Source organism: Gekko japonicus, unplaced genomic scaffold, assembly GCF_001447785.1.
Source record: "Gekko japonicus isolate JY-2015 unplaced genomic scaffold, Gekko_japonicus_V1.1 scaffold94, whole genome shotgun sequence".
Lineage (NCBI taxonomy): Eukaryota > Metazoa > Chordata > Lepidosauria > Squamata > Gekkonidae > Gekko > Gekko japonicus.
In genome coordinates, this window is record NW_015174274.1 from 301,985 (window position 1) to 321,435 (window position 19,451).

At 41.4% G+C, this 19,451-nt stretch overlaps 1 protein-coding gene across 1 annotated transcript in view; it reads right to left on the reverse strand.

The window, feature by feature from the left end:
- Positions 1-19,451, reverse strand: part of ITGA8 (integrin subunit alpha 8) — a 165,125-nt gene that overhangs the window by 26,437 nt on the left and 119,237 nt on the right. Inside the window, exons 26-27 of the mRNA XM_015423753.1 lie at positions 17,354-17,476; positions 13,678-13,791 (exon numbers count right to left, since the gene is read on the reverse strand). Of these exons, the coding sequence (XP_015279239.1) occupies positions 13,678-13,791; positions 17,354-17,476 (237 nt within the window). The remainder of the gene's footprint in view (positions 1-13,677; positions 13,792-17,353; positions 17,477-19,451) is intronic.

Here is a 19,451-nt window from a genome sequence, read left to right on the forward strand (position 1 = left end):
GCCTACTGTTGGATAAGCAGATGACAGTTGTGGCCAAGAGTGCCTTTTACCAGCTTTGACTAGTTAGCCAGCTGCAGTCTTTCTTGGCTGAAAAGATCTGGTCTCTATGGTGCATGCCCTGGTTACATCTAGATTAGAGTACTGCAAAAAAATAATAATAATCTAGATTAGAGTACTGCAGTGCATTTTTTGTGCGAGGCTGCCTTTGAAAAGTTTTCAGAAACTTCAGTTGGGTCCAGAGTGCTGCAGCCAGGATGTTGACTGGTATAGGTTGCAGGGACCTTATCACTCCAGTCTTGGCCCACCTACACTGGCTTCCAATTTGCTTCCAGGCACAATTCAAGGTGCTGCTCTTGACCTTCAAAGCCCTATATGGTATGGGGACAACATACCTGAAGAACTGCCTAATTCCTTATGAACCTGCCCAACCATTGTGGTCATCTTGAGAGGCCCTGCTTCAGGTGACTTGCCTTCTGAGATCAGGCGGGTGGCAACCTGGGAGAGGGCCTTCTCAGTCATGGCACCAAAGATGTGGAACTTTCTCCTCAGGGAGATTCATCTGTCCCTTTTTGTTGCCATCTTCTGCCAGCAGGTGAAGACTTTTTAGTTTAATTTGGCATTCCCTCAATGATCCCTCCTTCTTAGCCAATTTTAAATGTTCTGTATGCATTTTAACTCTTTTAAAAACTATTTTAAAACTTTTAAATTTTCAAGTGGTTAAGATGCTGAACTGCAGGCTGTGGAAGGTCAGTAGTTCAGCAGTTCGAGACCCGAGTTGCCGCATGACGGAGTGAGCTCCTGTCTCTAGTTCCAGCTCCTGCCAACCTAGCAGTTCGAAAGCAAGAAATTGCAAGTAGATAAATAGGTACCACTTCGGTGGGAAGGTAACAGCCTTCCATGCGCCTTGGTGTTTAGTCATGCCGGCCACATGACCACGGAAAAAACATCTTCGGACAGGGCTGGCTCTTTGGCTTGGAAACGGAGATGAGCACCGCAACCCTAGAGTCGGATTCGACTGGCTTTCGAGCAAGGGAACCTTTACCTTTACCTAAAAACTATTTTAAAATTGTTTTAATTATGTATATTTGTGTATGTGGGGGGGGGTCAATTTTAATGGTTTTATAATGTAATTTTGTCTTGTATGTTTTAAATTGTTAGCTGTCTTGGTGACCCTTGTAAGGGCAGAAAGGTGGGATATAATTTTTGTAAATATTAATAAAAGCAATTGAGCCCCCACAACTCAACCTTCTGCCCCACATGAAGTCCTTTAGGGCTTACATTTCCTAATGGCTGTAGTCAAAGTAGGACAAAGGTTCACCATCTCATACCTTGCTGAAATGTCATACCCAAAAGGGACAGATAGGTGGACAGCCAAATTGCTATGAAGGTTTGCTTCTTTTTCAGGCAGGAAGGTTTGAATGGGGGCACAGACTCTCCAAATGGAGACTATAAATCCTCTGGACAAAGGCAGGGGAAGTGGTTCTGACCAGGAAGGGATAGGACATGGAAGGTTAAGTCTTTATCTAAGGATTCCATCTTGCCCATGTGGTAAGCGACAATGAGGAGAAGTCCCAACTCTAAGAATTAAGGTAATGCTGAACTTTGAGCCATTGAAACTTCAAATACTACTAGACTGGACTGATTAAACATCATTTAGGATAAATACTGAGTGCAGGATGAGAGGACTGCATGTTTTCACCTTTTCTTTGTATCCAAGCTCAGCCAGATGCTTGAATAGGCCATGTATACTCTTTCTATTTTTGTTTATTACACTTACATTTTGAATGCTCTAAGTCTGATCTCTGTAAACACACCATGCCTATTTGTTCTTCATATCTTAAGTGCAGTAATGGGGTGGTGCAGTGGTTAAACTTGCAAACCCTTGAGCAAAATAGCTCAAAATTGCAAAGATGCAATCAATCCCCCTCCCCCCGCCCCACTTTAGCTTGTACAAGGCAAGGCAAGAGATGTGGCAACTAGGCAGTGATTCAAAATGACATTGCAAATATAGAGTGCTGGATGAACAAATCTGTCCAGCAGGAGATACTCTTTGATTTGCTGGTGAAGGTGGCTACTTCCCAGTTTGTTTTTGGTACCCCCTTGGGAATGAGAGAAAGGAGTGGAGACTTGGGATAGCTGAAGGTTTTCCAGCCTCCTGAGAACATGAAGGAAATAGGGCTTTTAAATCTGTTCTTTCACAGGTAAATATTACGACTGTATCTTTTGCTGACCTCTGCATTAACAAGACTATTTTTGCTCTTCAGGTGCCAAATTTCAGTTTTCTGAATGGCTTATATATAGTTTTGTAATTCTGAGGCATATCTGGAGCTCTCTGTTTAAATGATAATCCAACAAAAATGTCCAGATTGAAGATTTTTATAGTAATTGGGGTTTTCTGTATTCTGTGTGTACCAAATTCCCAGGCTTGAGCTTATCGGAACTACACTTGCAATTCTGTTATATGCCTTCTTTAGTTCTTATTCCTTCTCTACAGTTTCCAACTGATAAATCCCCAGTTGACAGCAAAAATGTTTATTGTTAGTCCCCAAGTGGATGACCGTAACATTTCTGTTCCTTGAGTTCACAGGTCACCCAGTTCATCCTGTAAAATGTTGTGATTGTCATTTATATTAATAATACTGTTCCCCTACATGGAGTTATCAGCAAGTGTCATCAATACGCTCCCACTTCCCTACTTAAGGTCATTAGAAAACATAACAAATTGGTTCCCAGCACTGGTCTTTACAGAATTCTGCTAGTTACTTTTCTTTGTCTTGGAACTTTACTTTTCAGCAAAAACCTTGACCTTCTTCTCTTTAACATATTTCTTATCCAGTTTATGGTTAGTCTTCAAGGTTTCCAGATATGTGCTGCTACTGAATTAAATGTTCACTGTATTAGATATTCTGTACTTCCCTTGTCCAAAAAACAAAGGATAGTGGAGTCTTCTTTCATAATCTACCATTTTGAAGCCATATGGCCTCTGTTTTCCTTTATATTTTAAATAGTGTATTTTTCTTTGATTTTTTAAATTGGGCTTAATTATATAATAATTTTACTAGAACTCTCAGAACAGGAAGTTGAGAGACACCACGCCTCAAAAGGAGAGCTAATACATTGCAGGGATGAACTTTGCACACAGATACGTTACAGCCCTGTTCAGCTGTGTTTAACCATATACAAGTTTATGTGGGATCATGCCCACTGGTTCTGTACCAGACATCCACATACAGAGGTGAATTTATGCAGGGAACTCTACACATACAAGTGTTCATATGAAAGCTTTGTATATGTGATCAGAACACTTTAAAAAACAACACAGAGTTCTCTGCAGATACCTGTATGCAGGGGTGAGGCCAGTGAGAGAGAAGTTGTTCTACTGTATGTGTTCAGATACAGACTATGCATCCTTAACCAGGTTATTGTGTTCCTCCTATAGGGTTCCTGTCAAACTGCTACTTTATACTGACATTTTACAGGATTTTAAAGTATTGTTTTATTAAACATTTTAAGCTGCCAGTTTGGTGCAGTCTGGGAGCACTGGGTTTGATTTCCCACGCCTCCACATGGAGTCAGCTGGGTGACCTTGGGTCAGTCACAAGTTCTCTCAGAGCTGTTCTCTCAAGAGCAGTCCTCGAAAGAGCTCTCTCAGCCCCACCTACCTCACAGGGTGTCTGTTGTGGGGAGGGGAAGGGAAAGGAGATTGTAAACTGCTCTGAGACTCCTTCAGATAGTGAAAGGCAGGGTATCAATCCAATCTCTTCTTCTTAGATCCCATGTTGGAAGATATTTTTTTCTAAACAGATGGATAGTTAGATAAAACATTCCTATTTAGGATTTCCCACTTCCCTTGCATCACTTTAAAAACAGCCAAATACCACCCAATATTTTCACAACTAGTAATATTTGTTGTATGAATTGCTGCATGCAATAACTCGAAGTACTCAGGGTTTGTGCATTCTTTCTAAGTCACTCTCCCTACAGGACTGCATTATTGCATTTTCAATGATAATTTACTACAGAAAATGAAAACAGGAATAAGGCATATAAAGGAATGGAATCTATCTCCCTCCCCCACAAAATCCTGTTGGCACTGGATGTATGCACACAAGGGTATAATACACAGATAATATTCTCTGTGATCATGTGCATGCAATTTTCAATATACACTCGACTGTATCTTGCTTCATGTTATAATTTCCACACTAGGTTCCAGGTGATCAAAGCCTGCCTGGAAGGGGCATATTTTGCTTATGTGCATCTCCCCATTAGCTGTCACCTTTCCAGCCCCATCCAGTGCTGCCTTGCATCTCCTTTGAAAGATGGGGCCAGGTCAAACAGATCCATGGCCATGAATACCCCTTCTCACCCCCCCCCAACAGTGATCATCCCGTGGCTTCTATTTAGCACCCCCACCAAAGCAGCTCTATATGCACACATCCAAGCAGGATACTAAACAGACTATCTACAATATACAGAGAGATTGTGAATGTAGAGTATATCCTGTTCTCCTCATTAATTTGACATTTTCAGACTGGAGTGATAACCCATGCAGTATGGCTGGTGGATGAACAGTAAAGGACATTAACTTTTTACAAGCCCGTTTACAGTAAATACGTCAATCATAAAAACTACTTGTCACCTTTGTGAAATGTTCTGTTTCTCGTAACAAGCCTGCTGCAGGGTATTTCTTGGGGATTACAGTCTGCTAGGGTTTTTTTTTTGTTTAAATCTTGATCTGTGCCTTGGGTCACTGAATCCTCACAGCTGCTTCTTAAGCTCCAGGAAGTACTCTGGAATTCAATTTCTCTCACTTAATAGAAATAGTAGGGGGAAAACACTATAGAATGCATCATTTCAATATCCTCCCAGCAATTGGTCTATGGTGGTTTGTATAACATGCCCAGTGAGCAACAACCCAAAATGAAATCCTCCTGTATCTCCTGGATACAGGATGCATTTATGACTATCCAAAAGAGCTGTGCTGAGAATCCCAGGACCTGTATATACAAAAGCCATGTGGGATGGGAGCTGTAGAATGGAGGGGGACTAGGGGATATTGAATAAACAAGTCCGCAGGATCTAACCTTATGCTTCCGCATCCCATTTATTCCACTCTTGAATCCTCAGTTTATTATCCTGGTGTAATATTTCCCCCATCATAGAACAAGATCGAAGACCTTTTCTGGGCCTCTGTTTCGCCACTGTTTCCTGGTGAGCTGAATCCCCAGTTGATGCTTTGGCTTTGCTGCACCCCTTCTGCAAAAGGGCATTTATTTCAGGGAATTATTTCTTGAATTTAGATCCGACCCTCCCCATGTGTCCCCCACTTCCTTTGAAAAGGGGTTGTGCTGCCGTGTTGTCACGTACTTTGTCAATAACGGAACCTTCTCTCTCTCTTTTTTGTGCATGTGCAATAATGTTATAACATCGTAACATTGTAAAAAAAGGCTGGATGCAGAGGTCATTTCGGGGGGAACGTGGGGGATCGCAGTTCCCCCGGGTGAGGTATGGGGGGCGGGGAACATGACGAAGCCCCGCCCCCTGCTTCCGGCCGCCCCGCTTCCGGCCCTCATTCAGCCAGGAGGAGGCAGGAGAAGAGGGAGGGTAAGTTGCTTCCTCCCTGCCTCTCCCCACCCCTGCCTGCCTGGGGCCAGGGAGGGCCTTCGCGGGACTTCCTTGCACTCCCGCCAGCCTTGCAGGTCCACCGCCGGGCCCCTCATGGCGCTCGGCAGTGGAGCTGCAAGGCTGGCGGCAGCGGCCGGGACCGTTGGGGGCAGGGTGTGTGGCCTTATGACACACTTCCGGTGATGTCAGGGGGTGTGGCCTTATGACACACTTCCGGTGATGCCAGGGGGTGTGGCATATGCTAATGAGTTATGCTAATGAGTTCCCCTAGCTCTTCTTCTAGGAAACGACCCCTGGCTGGATGTATTGCAGGGAACAGCATAGTTGCCACAATTTCAAAGGTTCCTCCTTAGTAAGCCACTAAGAAAACGGCTGGCGGTCGTCAAACTGAATACACCAATTCATAACATTGTTATGCAATAATTAAGAAGCACGCTAAATCTGTTGTCGTGTACTTCGTCAGCGATGGAACCTCCTTTTTTGCATTAAAAAGGGCTGGATGTATAATGGGAAACAGCATGGTTGCCACCATTTCAAAGGTCCCCTGCTCCTCCTTAGTCGCCAATTAAGGAAGTGGCTGGTGAAGAATCCCACAAAATCCTAATGAAAATAGTATTCCATTCACAATCATTGAACTGAATACACCAATTGATAACAGTGTTATTCAATATTTATGAAGCATGCTAAATGTATCGTTGTGTACTTTGTCAGCGATGGAACCTCCTTTTTTGTGTGTATATGCACTGCAGTAGTGTTATAATATCATAACATTGTAAAAAAAAAGGGCTGGATGTATTGTGAGGAAAAGAATGGTTGCCACCATTTCAAAGGTCTCCTGCTCCTCCTTAGTCACTAACTAAGAAAATGGCTGGCAATCGTCGAACTGGATACACCAATTACAGTGTTATAATTATGAAGCACACGAAATGTGTCCTCATGTACTTAGTCAGTGATGGAACCTCCTTTTTTTGCATATGTAGTAATGTTATAACATCATAACATCGTAAAAAAAAGAAAACACAACGGGAATTATAGGGGAGGAGAAGGGGGGGGGAAATGAAGAAACAACACAATGTGATGTCAAAACCTACCCACCAAAAAAAGAAAGAAAGAAAGAAAAAGAAAGGAAAGGAACTTCATGGATGGGTAACTACATGGAGAAGGCTACATGAAACCTCGTTGCCTGTTTTGTCCCAACGTTATAATGTTGCTATATTATAATGAAAAAAATGTGGCGTAAAGCAATCAACATTATGCTTAAAAAATTAGCGGATTGCTCAGGGGACAATCTGAGAGGGGGGCGAAAGGAGGTGAACACATGACACAAAAGAGCAGTGGGGAACAAAATTCGAAATTGGGAATTCCTCACTGGAAAACTACAAGTTCAGGTCCAAAGGGGGGAAAAATCTCGGAAAAGGTGGATTTGGAAAACATGGGGTTCCAGGGGACTAAACTCAGATCCACTCCTGGGGAGGCAAAGAGCTGTGTGGAAACTTTTACAAACTACCATTATTTAAGGATGCAGAGGTTTCCGTTTGTGTGGAAATAGTCTAAGTCTCTCATTCCTAAATAGCATTTATTGGAATAGCAGTGATTATTAGGTTTGGAAAAATATTTTATGATATGGGCAGAAATCATGCGCCTCCAGATCTGTTTACTAATGCAAGCACGTAGTTAAAACAAGCATAATACATACATGTCCCTGTTTAGCACTGAAACCTCTGGATGACATTACAGAGGTTAAGGAATCTAGAGACCTCTATGCCTCACACTTGAACTGATAAAAATATCACTCAGAGTAGTACTGCCACATCAAAAACACCCACCCACAAACACACCCTATATATATTCAACTATAAGGATGAAAAAAAAAAGATCCTTCGTTTCAACAAATGTGAAACACATGGGCACCTGGATACAACATATTTATGCATTTCCAACAAACACTTGAGTACAGTATCTGTCTGCATGTTATCCAGACACAGGCAGAGGTAATTTGGAAAGAGCATCCGTCTCCTGGCCCACCTAGGTAGTAAAAAACAATTTCAATGAATTCTCACTAGGCATGTTGATGAATGATGGTGCCTGCTTTGGTCCCAATGAGGCACAACAGCAGAAGTCAATAACCCATTCCAAAAATACAAGATGGAGGCCAAGCAAGGCATGCAAGGACAAAACCCCCCCTGCATCTGGCTTGCAGATGGGAATGTGAGGAAGGAAAATGAAGTAGTATAAGCCAGTTGGAATTGTTAGAAGAATATCTCAGGGTTGATGTTTCCTATCAAATCCGAATGGTGTTCCAGCCTTTGAATATGTGTTGACTACCACCTCAGAGGGCTCAACACCATTGCACTTCATCTTGCTACTTCTGAGGTACATTTGAAGGATAAGCTTTCCTTTTCAGGCTTGGTATCATGAGCTCTTTTCTAAGAGGAGAAACTGACAAAATCCTTTTATTCAAACTGAGGGTCTTGTGGTAAGTGTGAACTTGGCTCCCAGAACTGAAGCACACTACTAAATATGTTGTTATTGTAATAATGTTGGTCTTGCTTCATAGAAAGCAGGGAGGGGAGTTTCCACCTCATTTCCATTGATGTCTGGCACATTTAGGTGGAGGAAAGTGAGCAATGAACTGTTACCATTTAAATGCATACTATGGGATTTCATTGCCACTCCTCCTCTGCATGAGATCCAACTGCTATGAACTGAACAACAAAATGCCCCTTAAAAATGCAGGTTTTGGAAGTCATGCAATAATTGAGCAAGATGATTTTTTAATGATGTATTTAAGCCTGTCTTGAGACTATTGAGCACATACGTTTTTTAAGGGGAGGTAGAATCTATTGTCTGGAGATCTGAGTCAACTTGATAGAGATATATGGGTTCCCTAATGAACTGTACCATAAGAATGAATTTGTCACAATATGCATTGTGTGTTTATTTAAAGAACGTGCTTGGCAGCATTTAAGTGAATATTGGAAGCATTTAAATAAGTATTCAGGAAAGAGGGAAATAAAATCAAAATGCAAAATAAGAAACAAAAATCTTCCTATATTTGTGTTTGTGTTAAGTGCCATCAAGTTGCTTCTGACTTATGGTGACCCTATGAATTAAGGACCTTCAAAACATCGTATTATTAACAGCCTTGTTCAAGTCTTGAAAACTGAGAGCTGCAGCTTCCTTGATTGAGTCAATCCATCTCATGTTGGGTCTTCCTCTTTTCTTGCTGCCTTTAACTTTTCCTAGCATTATTGTCTTTTCCAGTGACTCTTGTCTTTTCATAATGTGACCAAAGTACAATAGCCTCAGTTTAGTCATTTTAGCTTCTAGCAAGAGTTCAGGCTTGATTTGATCTAGAACCCACTTATTTGTCTCTTTGGCTGTCCCTCCTCCAATACAACATTTCAAATGAATTCACTTTCTTCCTGTCAGCTTTCTTCATAGTCCAACTTTCACACCAGTACATAGTAATGGGAATACGATGCTATGAATTATCTTGATCTTGGTTTCTAGTCTTTTAAAACCAACCATATCTTTTTATGATCCATACAGTCAAAAGCTTTGCTGAATCTATGAGACACAGGCTGATTTCCCCCTGAAATTCTCTCATATGCTCCAGTAATCAGCATAAATTTGTTATATGATCGCTAGTGCCTCTTCCTTTTCTGAATCCAGCTTGAACATCTGGCACTTCTCGTTCTATATATGGTAACAGTATTTGTTATAAGATTTATGAGCATTACTTGTGTCAGAAATTAATGCAATTGTCTGATAGCTGCTGCAGTCTTTGACATCTCCTTTTTTTGGAATTGGAATGTGGATTGAAGGTTTCCAGTCTGTGGGCCATTGTATTGTTTTGTTTTTCATATTTACTGGCTTCCTATATAATTTCTTTTACATTGTGCAGCCAAAGATTCAAAACCTTGTACATGCTGACAGCAGGAGTAAAATAGTGAGGGGAAATATGTTAAACATGGATTCTAGGCAAATATCTAAGGCTTTCTGAAGCTCTACAGGTCAAACTGTCTTACTCATTAGGCTTCTGCAATGACAACAAAACTCCCCCAAAACTGGAATCAAGTTCCTTGAAGAACTACTTTTTCTGTATCAGTCTGCCCACCATTTAAGACCAGTACCAGAATCCCATGCCTTGTTTAGAGTGCCCTTACCTATGGAGATGGGGTGGTGGTGGCAGCAAATAGAGACAGGCCTTTTCAGTGATGCTGACTTGTTCTTGGGATGCTCTCTCCATAAACTATCTCAGACAGTTGTTGTGAGATAAAACCAATGGAGAATGATATTGTTAGCTGCTCTGTGTCTCCACTGGGAAGAAAAGCAGGGTAGAAATAAATAAATAGAGGGTTACCTTGTGGATAGCCTCCTAACCTTTTGGAGCCAGGCCATGTTTATTTGCCCAAGGTTTTGTTAGAGAGTATCTAACTTTCTCCTATATTTTTACTCTGATTTTTTTAAATTAATCTGCCGTTTTAGCTGCGAAGTACCATGTTTTCTTTTATTGTCGCTTGATCTGTTTTCAAGATTGGTGTCGTGGTTAAGAGCAGCAGACTCTAAGCTGGAGAACTGAGTTTGCTTCCTCACTCCTCCACATGAAGCCTGCTGGGTGACCTTGGGTCAGGTAGAGAGAAGTGGGAGAGAAAAACCAACTATTTTTCTTCTGCCTGGATAGGAAAAGCCAGGAAGTGAATCTCATTACAACAGCACAATATCCAATGACGCGTGGATCTAACCCGTGGTTAACAGTTTGAGAGTGGGACATGGAATCATGTGCTCCCTCCCCACTGAGCAGATCCCTGTCTCTTACTGTAGCCATGGTTTATTCTGTCAGCAGTTATGTTAAGCATGATATCCCTGGCATGCTCCTATGTGGCAGCTTCATTCTTCCCAGGAAGCTCTATTGTCAGTACCTTCTTTGTTTGAGGCAGGTTCTGAAGTGGCTTTTTCAGTGGTTGCTTCCAGTCTCCCAGAAGACATTACAGGAAGTTTCTGCCCTCCTGGCTTTCTGGCAAAGCTGCAGAAGAGAACTATCCTGGAGAGCTTTTGATGCTGCTTGAATGCAGGTTCTTTGAGAATATAAGGGACCACTATATTAAGCCTTCAAGCAAGTAACCATCCCCCTACACTCTGGAAACCCTGGCTCTTTTGCTCAGCGATAAGGATCCTAAGTTTACTCTAGCAACTGCAAAATTTGGCTCAGTCCTTTTAGTCCTTGCATCAAAAGAAGCAGCAGCAGCAAGTATCTTCTGCTGCTCAATATCTGTAAATCAATGAACTTCTAAGAGAAGGGAAGGGAAGGAGAGTTTCTGAGTCAGTGATAGGTTGGGCAAAAGGTATTATGTTTCTAGACTGGAGTGCTAGTATAGTTATAATTTTATATTTATTGTAATTGTTTTTAATTCTTGATATACAAAATTTCATTGTATTTTACATCATTGTTACCCACCATGGGTCATATGTTGGTCAGGAGAAAGGTGGACATGTAATTAAAAAAAAAATTAGTTAATAATGAACAGGGTTCTCATTTAGCCAGAAGTTGAAACCAGGGTTTGAAACTTGATAAGCAATCTTGGGTTAAGAGGAAACCTTAAACATGGTAAATGTCGCTGCTGTTACAATGCTTATCTGTGTTTAAAGCGGGAGGGGAAATAGTCCCACAGGTTAGGAACAATGATCAAATTATGGAATTTACTCCCCAGGGCGATCCATCTGTCCCCCTTGATCACTGTCTTCTGCCAGCATGTGAAGACTTTTCTGTTTCATTTGGGTTCCCTTATTGACCCTCCTTGTTTGTTGAGGTCCTAATTGTACAGAAAATGGGATACAAATGTTTTACATAAATAAATAACACAAGCTAAACTGACATTTTTTGAGGAAGCAGAAAATCAGCTTTGGGAGATTGTGATTTTGAGTAAAGCCCTTTGGCAGTGGGGGAGGACATGCATAACCCCTCCTTGCCTGCGGCTTCTCCATTCCGAATCCTCCACAAGCTCCTTCCCCCCCCATGGGATTCCAGATGTGCATTTGTAAGGGTCATCACAAGTCTTGAACTACTGTTTTTTTCAGGCATTATTATGAATGTTTGTGTATGATGTATAGTTTGGTCCTCAGACCAGAGGTTCTTTTAAAAAAATTTTTTAAAAAGCATATCAGGCATGTAATAAATAACAAAGATGGAAGCCTAACAAAAACATATAATAAAGTGTATAGTACTGGAAAATACAACGTAACCTAACCAAATGAAGCTACTTCTCCCTTGCATGAATTAGGCACTTAATGATTTTCAGCCAGACTGAATACAAAACTTAACATATGTTCACATTTGCATTCACTCTTTGAAGTAAAGCCAAAAACCATTCTGTCCCTTCTTGGCCTTGGTTTAGCAGTTTCTGTTATCTTTGTTGGTTTGCTGAGAGACCCCAGGCTGCTTGTTTACCCTAATATGTTAAATCACCATATAACTGCAGCTTGTGATAAAGTGGTAGGTTTTTAGGCGACAGACCACAATCTGCTATGAGACAGAATGATCAGAATACGTCATTTTAACATTGCATAGTTAGAAAGTCATTGTATATAAATGCAAAGAAAAGTGATTTATTCATTCTTTGAAGGGAAACATATGTTATGTATTCCTAAAATAAATCACAATGGATTAAATACTCATCAGGATTACACTTTCATATCTGGGAGGAGAAACTGTTCCATTATTTTGTACTTTGTCACATTGGACTACATAATGGATTACAAAAGGGTGTTATTTGAGATTTTTAAAAATTATTTCCGGTCCACTCTAATAAATTTGTGTAAAAAGAAGAGACTAGTAGAAGAGAATCAAATACACACTTTCAGCTGATGTGATCCATGAAGTACGTGGTCTACTGCAAAAGAAATGAGGGCCACATAGCTCAGGAGTGGTGATGTTACTGGAGATGCCTGTACGACTTAACATAAGAAGACCCCTGCTGGATCAGCCCACTGGTCCATCTAATACAGCATCCTGTCTCACACATGCAGTCAACCAGTTATTCTGGAGGGGCAACAACAGGGCATAAAGGTCGAGACCTTCCCCTGATGTTGCTTTCTAGCACTGGTACACTAATACACTGTCCCTGCATCACTCCTCAAAGCCAACATGGTACAGTGGACATGCGCCTAAGAGACCTGTGTCATAGTTGCAAGATGGTTAGAAACAACAGGATATCTTGCACATGCCAACAGGAGAATAGCTATCTATTTTTCATCTACCCCTTGCAAGCTGAGAGATAAGCACATCACTTCTGTTCCCTTTCTGCCAAGCTGTTGGGAGGCCAGGGGGAGGAGAGAAGCGATCCACTCCTCTGCATTGCAAGTAGGAAGAAAAGGACCTGATTGCGTCTCATCCTTGCATGGACACAACAATTGTATTTCTGGGGAGGTGGATCAGAAGCCCACTCCCCTCTAAAAAAAATCACTGGATCCAAGCTTGACTGGGAAACAACAAAGCTGGAGAGCTTCACTGTATAGCCATTTTTGGGGATGGTGGATGAGAAACCAACTCCCAGATAATATCTGCCCCAGCACACCAAGGCTATTAAATGGGAAGCACAGGAAGAGAATCAACGGCTTCTGAGCAACAGAGTAGTTGTGCAAACTCGTTAAGCAACTGTGTGAGTTGTTTAGTGCAAGACGAACATATCCTTAATCAGCTTGATTAGGACTGCCAAACAGGCTCACAAGCAGATTTGCAGCATCCTTAGTGGCCTAAGATGCTGATAAGTTAAATATAAAAAAGGGACATTTTCACATGTAAAGATTAAAAACTTCAGATGCGAATTTTTCACCATACTCTACCATTCCAGCACAGAACAAGCCAAGGTGCCGTGGGGATGGAACTTTGGGAGTTCTCGTTATTCACCTGAATTGGACCCGAGATAGGGTTTTCAGTATGATCGCATACTGCAGAACCAAGATCCAGATTTCATTTAAATAATGAATACAATACATACACACATACAAAGTTCTTTCCAGTATTGTTTTAAGCATGCATTTCCGTACCTTCAGAAATGTTGAGGCCCATAACCGAGACCGTATCTTAAGTGCAGCACTTTTCCCTCTTTCTAACAGTCCTACTGAACAGGTGATTATTAGGCACTCCACATTTGTACAGTTCTGTATGAGAAACAATATAATATTTCAATCATCCCTTGGTAGCAATATAATACCTCTTAAGCAGGCAGTCTTCAGAATGGCATCTAGAATCCCAACATTATTGCCATTAATTTTTTAAAGAAGATAAAGTTTGGAATTTATTTTCTAAAAAAGGAAAATACCCATTTACAGTGCCTTCCGAAGCAGAGTCACACCCTTTTTACGTTCACTGAAGGACATAATGCTTAGAATTACACTGTAAGTTAGTTACCTAACTGAATAGTAATATAGCCCAAGGACAAAATCTAGGTTTCCTTGTTGGAGAATTAATCTCTTTTTTGCCCAATTTGCTTATGTTTTAAATATAATAGTTTATGTACTTCCTGCTCAGAGCTCAGCTGGTCTCTAATATTCATTTATTATTTATTCATCTAATATTCATTTATTAGATGAATGGCCCACTAGTTGGCTTATGTGTCATTCATGGGGTCTAATTGTTATAAGGTGCATTCCTTTTTTAAAAATTTTGAAATGTTTATTAAGATCAAGTATAACATACCAAAACATACAATAACTGCAAAACATTATGCAGAAGTCTTGAGAATCCTGATAGGACGGGAATCCTCTGGTGGGTTTGAATGATTGATCTATCAGAACCTGATAGCTCCCAGCTGAGGAGAAGAGTCATTGTGTGTGTGAGAGAGAGAGAGAGAGAGAACTCTTCTGCATTCTCATTTTTGTCACTCGTTTGTCCTATGGCATTGGGTCCCCCCCTCCCTTTTGCATATGTGTTTTGCTCCCTCTGGGACTACTACAAAGAGCAAAACACATTTGGGGGAAAAAACCCTGAAGCATCAGGAACACACAAGTGATGAAAATCAGAATGCGGAAGGGCCGGGGGTGGGGAGGACATGACAACACTGAAATTAGCAGTTTGGGAGTGACAGACCAAGGCAGAGAGAGAAAGCACAAGAGTTCTGAGATGGTGAAAGTAAATCTCCTTATGGCTCAGTGTGTCTCCAGGGACCTGACCTGGGGTAGCAGGTCTGCTGCAGTCTAGGAGTGCCTCCATGCCTTTTCCTAGGTTCTACCTGCATATTTGCAAATAATGAAAATACTACAGACATCCTAAGTCTCAGTTCTCTCTTATCCAAAGAAAATTAAAACTGTGTAGCACTGACCCTGGAACGTTTTGCCATTTGGGGAAGTGGGTTGTAACAATCCAAATACACACTAGAGAATAAATACAAAACAGTGAGATTACTTTGTTCAGACTCCTCCCACTTTAACAGAGCACTTGATGCTCTAATGTTAATTTCTGTCAAATTACACTCTCTCTATAATTCAATCTCAGGAAAATAATTAGACACATATAATTTTATACCTGTAAATAGCGGTTCAACATTACATTTGTACACAAAATTATACAACTCTCCATGGAATATTCCTCCATTAGAACGGAATTAAAGATTACATCCTCTCAGCTTTCATCTACTTCCTCAATGGGAACTTGATTACACAGCACTTATTGAAGGGATGCATTTTAGAGGATGCATTTGTTTATCTTTTCTTATTTGAACAAGTCTTTAATCTAGCCAGACTTGTTTACTTTTCTGTCTTGTAGGAGCTAGTATGGCAAGCTGTATTTTAAATCCATAATCACCAAAAGTAACATAATCAGAGGCCTATGAAGAAACCAAATTTTTATCAGATGCCCGTAACTTGCAGCCTAAATTGCCTTTTTTGTCCTTACTGGTCCTCAACCAGAACGTCAGAACCATGTGCTATTTCTGTGCACTCAAGCAGCATGGTGTTGAACTGCTTGTTCAAAGGATGGAAAAGTAAAAAATCCCACCAGGGCTTGCCAGAAGTAGCTTCTTTCAGTTCTAGCCATGGGCTGTATGTAATCCATGTGCACACAAGGCTCTCTCAAAGGCAGGATATTCCTTCATCTCATGTTGAGGAACACTTCATGCACACAATGGAATTGAACATATGGGGCATTCCATAAATCAAGAGATCGAGGCAATCCCTCACCCAGCACTAAGCACTGAAATGCCTGGGAGGGAGGCTGAAATATGTAAACAGCAGCGTGCAAAACAAAAGACGCACTTGCCGTTTTCTTTTCCCTCTCTCAATCATCTTGGCTGTTCATCCTCATCAAAAATATGATTAGAGAAAGACATTAAGGAAACATTGCCAGACTAAATCTAAGCACAATAAGGTTGGATAAAACTACCGAATAAAGCTCTGGTTCTTGTTCAGTTCATTATATAAAATGCAGATCCCACACAGAGTTACTGTTTGGGCTAACCACTTGCAGTTCCTTGATCTGAATTGGCAATATGAGAAATTAGTCCTTGAGAAAGAGAGCAGATTGACAGCAATCTGGTGTGGATTTTTATGGCTGAATGGTAGCATCTCCAAAGGTGGTCTTCTGGAACTGAGAATCAATGATAGCTTGACACTGTTGATAGGAACCAAGGCTGTGACCATCAATGTTCCCTCTAAGCTGTGGAGTCTTGTAAGCAAAAATTCTACTTTGTGAGCTACTGGCATTAAAGTTGTGAACGAGCAATTTGGCTACTGCATAAATTAGTTTCCTCTGGAGCCATCCTTCCTGAGTTAGGACAAAAATGTGTGAGCCAGAGGCTAAAAAACGGTGTGCTAGCTCACACTAACTCAGCTTAGTGGAAACACTGGTGTCCATATGCCAATAATTCTCCACGCTCCTTCCATTGCCACTGCAAATGCAGTGCCAACAGGGGGTCCATATAGCAGTCTTCCTTGTACTTTTCTTGTTCCAGCCCCCTCTGGCTGCCATTTCCCTGTGCCACCAAAAAGCCTTTTATTTTTTTTAAAAACCCAGTAGGGTGGATCCTACCCCTCCCCTATCACTCAACTGAGCAAAGTTTGAAGACTTTCCATCCTAAGGAGCCTTCCGTCAGCTTAAGTGGCTCTTCCTCCAACAGAAGAGCCACTTAAGTAGGGAAAATGCCCCTTTGGCTGGAGAATGGCTTCTTGGAAGGTGACTGGATCCCTACTAAATGACATACTGCTACATCTTAATGTATATCAGTTACCACTTTTTAAAGCCTTCCAGTGGCGTGGGTGTGGTGAATGGCAGTTCTGGGGCTGGGGCAAGGAAAATGGTGCTGATGTGGGTAGGACCATCAGTGGCTACTAGCCCTGGTGACTAAAGGGAACCTCCATATTCAGAGGCAGTCAACCTGGGAATGGAATAGACAAGGGAAGAATGATGCTGTAAGCTGCTTTCAGTCCACATTGGGGAGAAAAGCAGCTATAAATACCCACATAAATAAAATGTTCCAACAGCTTGAAATGTTCCTGTGTCCAGAGAGTTGTGGAATACTAATATTTTAAAAAGCACACCTCTAAAATAATAGTCCAATGTGACTGGCACTTGTGTTTGGCAGTGCCAAGAGCGGACTGAAGCACCCTCCTTCCTCCAATTCTCTAGGCAACAATCCTATGCCAATCCACCCCACTGAAAAGAGTGGAGCTTTATGCATAGGGCTGTACTGCAAGCTTTCAATGGCACTATAATCTTCAGGCATCTCACCAGAATTTTTGCAGAGTTCGTTTGATGCTCTACTGCTTTGACTTCCCTCCGCCCGACATAGTGAGGAATAGAGGAGTTGTGCAAAAAAGCAGCGAGTTCCGGTGTGTCCTGTGGGACAGTAAACTACAAAGAGAGGGAGAAAAGTAAGCTGCAAACAGCTTCCTCAATTGTTCTAACAGATACACTGAGATCATGGGGGCATCGTATTAGCTAGTCCCCCCCCCCCACATTTAGTGGCTCTGTCCTGGCAGTCTTCTTCAAGGAAGAGGATTAGGTACTGCCCAGCAGGGTGTTGTGCTTGTGAAACAAACAAACAAAATGAATAGACAGCACTTCCCCCTTGTCATCTGAATGACTTCTGCAACTGTACTTTGTATTAGTTAAGCTCTTGGAACTAGATTCTGTCCATCGTTAGCACGGGTCCAGAAATCTTGTGGTTAGTAGTCAATAATTTTATTGGCACCGGTAAATACTTTTGGTATGATCACTATTTGTGGGTTTCTGGAAAACTAATTCTTCCAGTTATGGTTTGCTGCATTTGAAAAACAACTCTGGATACATAGCTGTAAATAAAACATTTGTAGGTGAAACCTTAGAGCTCATGTCTGGTTTTGTTGACATTGTTTTATACTAATCATAAAAGAAGGAACTCCAATTCATTTTTTCCCCTTTTTCTATAACTCCAGCAAGCATGTCAATAAAGTAAAAAAATTGTTATTTTCTAATTTCAAATCTCACAAAAGGAATCAGACTGCATATTCCAACAGGGTTGAACAGATTAAGACAACAAGCATTAAATTTCAGACTTTACAAGTGGCACTGGTATTACTCCACAACCAAACTGAAAGGGTCTTTTAAGAAAACAATAAGGTTTAGAAACATCATATAGGGGATATGAAAGAAAGACAGTAAGGAAAACAGCAAATGATCCATGGTGTTCTAGATATCTGAATGGAACTCCAGATATATTATTTGGTCCACCACAACAGCCTTGGTGTGGGGGATGAGTACTGATTGGATCTTTGCCAGTGGAGAAGGAATGATGTAACTCTTCCACCCATGTGGTTCTGAAAATGTCCCCCAGGCTGTTTTAAGTCCCAGTAGGGAAAAAGACAAGTACAACATGGGTAGGGGAGAAAAAGCGTCAGCTCTAGGGGTGTGCAAAAAAAAAAAAAAAAAAAATCGGCCCGATTTGGATTGGCCGAATCAATTTCAGCCAGCAGAAAGACTCCCGCATGTCAATTTCGTTAGTATGAGCCTATTTGGGAGTCTTTGGGCTAGCTGAATGTCAATTTCGGCCCCATTATATCCTATGGACCATTGAAGTCAATGGCAAAAATGTAGGGTATATTCTGGGGGCTGGAGGGGAGAGGGATTGAGGGAGAGGCTCCAAACGTGCAGGCTATCTGCTGGAGCCTCCCCCCAAGATACCCACCACGTTTCAAGAACATTGGACCAGGAGGTCCAATTCTACGGGCCCCCAAACAGGTTGCCCCATCCCCTCCATTGTTCTCTATGGTGGGAAAAAGTTACTTTTTCCCCACCATAGAGAACATTGAAGGGGATGGGGGCAACCTGTTTGGGGGCCTGTAGAATTGGACTCCCTGGTTCAATGTCCTTGAAACTCCTCCAACCCCCAGAAGAATGCACATCCCTAGTCAGCTCCTCTTCTCCACATCAGCACTTCTGTGGCTGCTTCTTGGGTTCATACGAGAAGTCTGGAGTCTCAGTTACAGAACTCCAGCATCACGTGCAGTTTGGCCTTCAGGTTTTGTTGAGAGAAAAAAGGATAATTTGTTTTAAAGAAAAGAGGGGCAATGATAAGAAGCAATGAGTTAAAGTGCTAAAAGTCACAATTAGACTAGACGTGAAAAAACAGGTTGAACAACAGAATAATTTGCCCAAGAGAAATGAGCACGTCTTTTTTTCTGGGAGGTTTTAAAGATGAGACTGGATGAGCACCAATCAGTGAACTGGATCCAATGTTCCTACTCAGTGATTATGGTTGATTGCAATGTACAGGCTTTCTTTTCCCTTCAGGAAGGAATACATATGGAAAATCTTATTCAGACACCAAATTCATGCCAGCTCTTGGTCC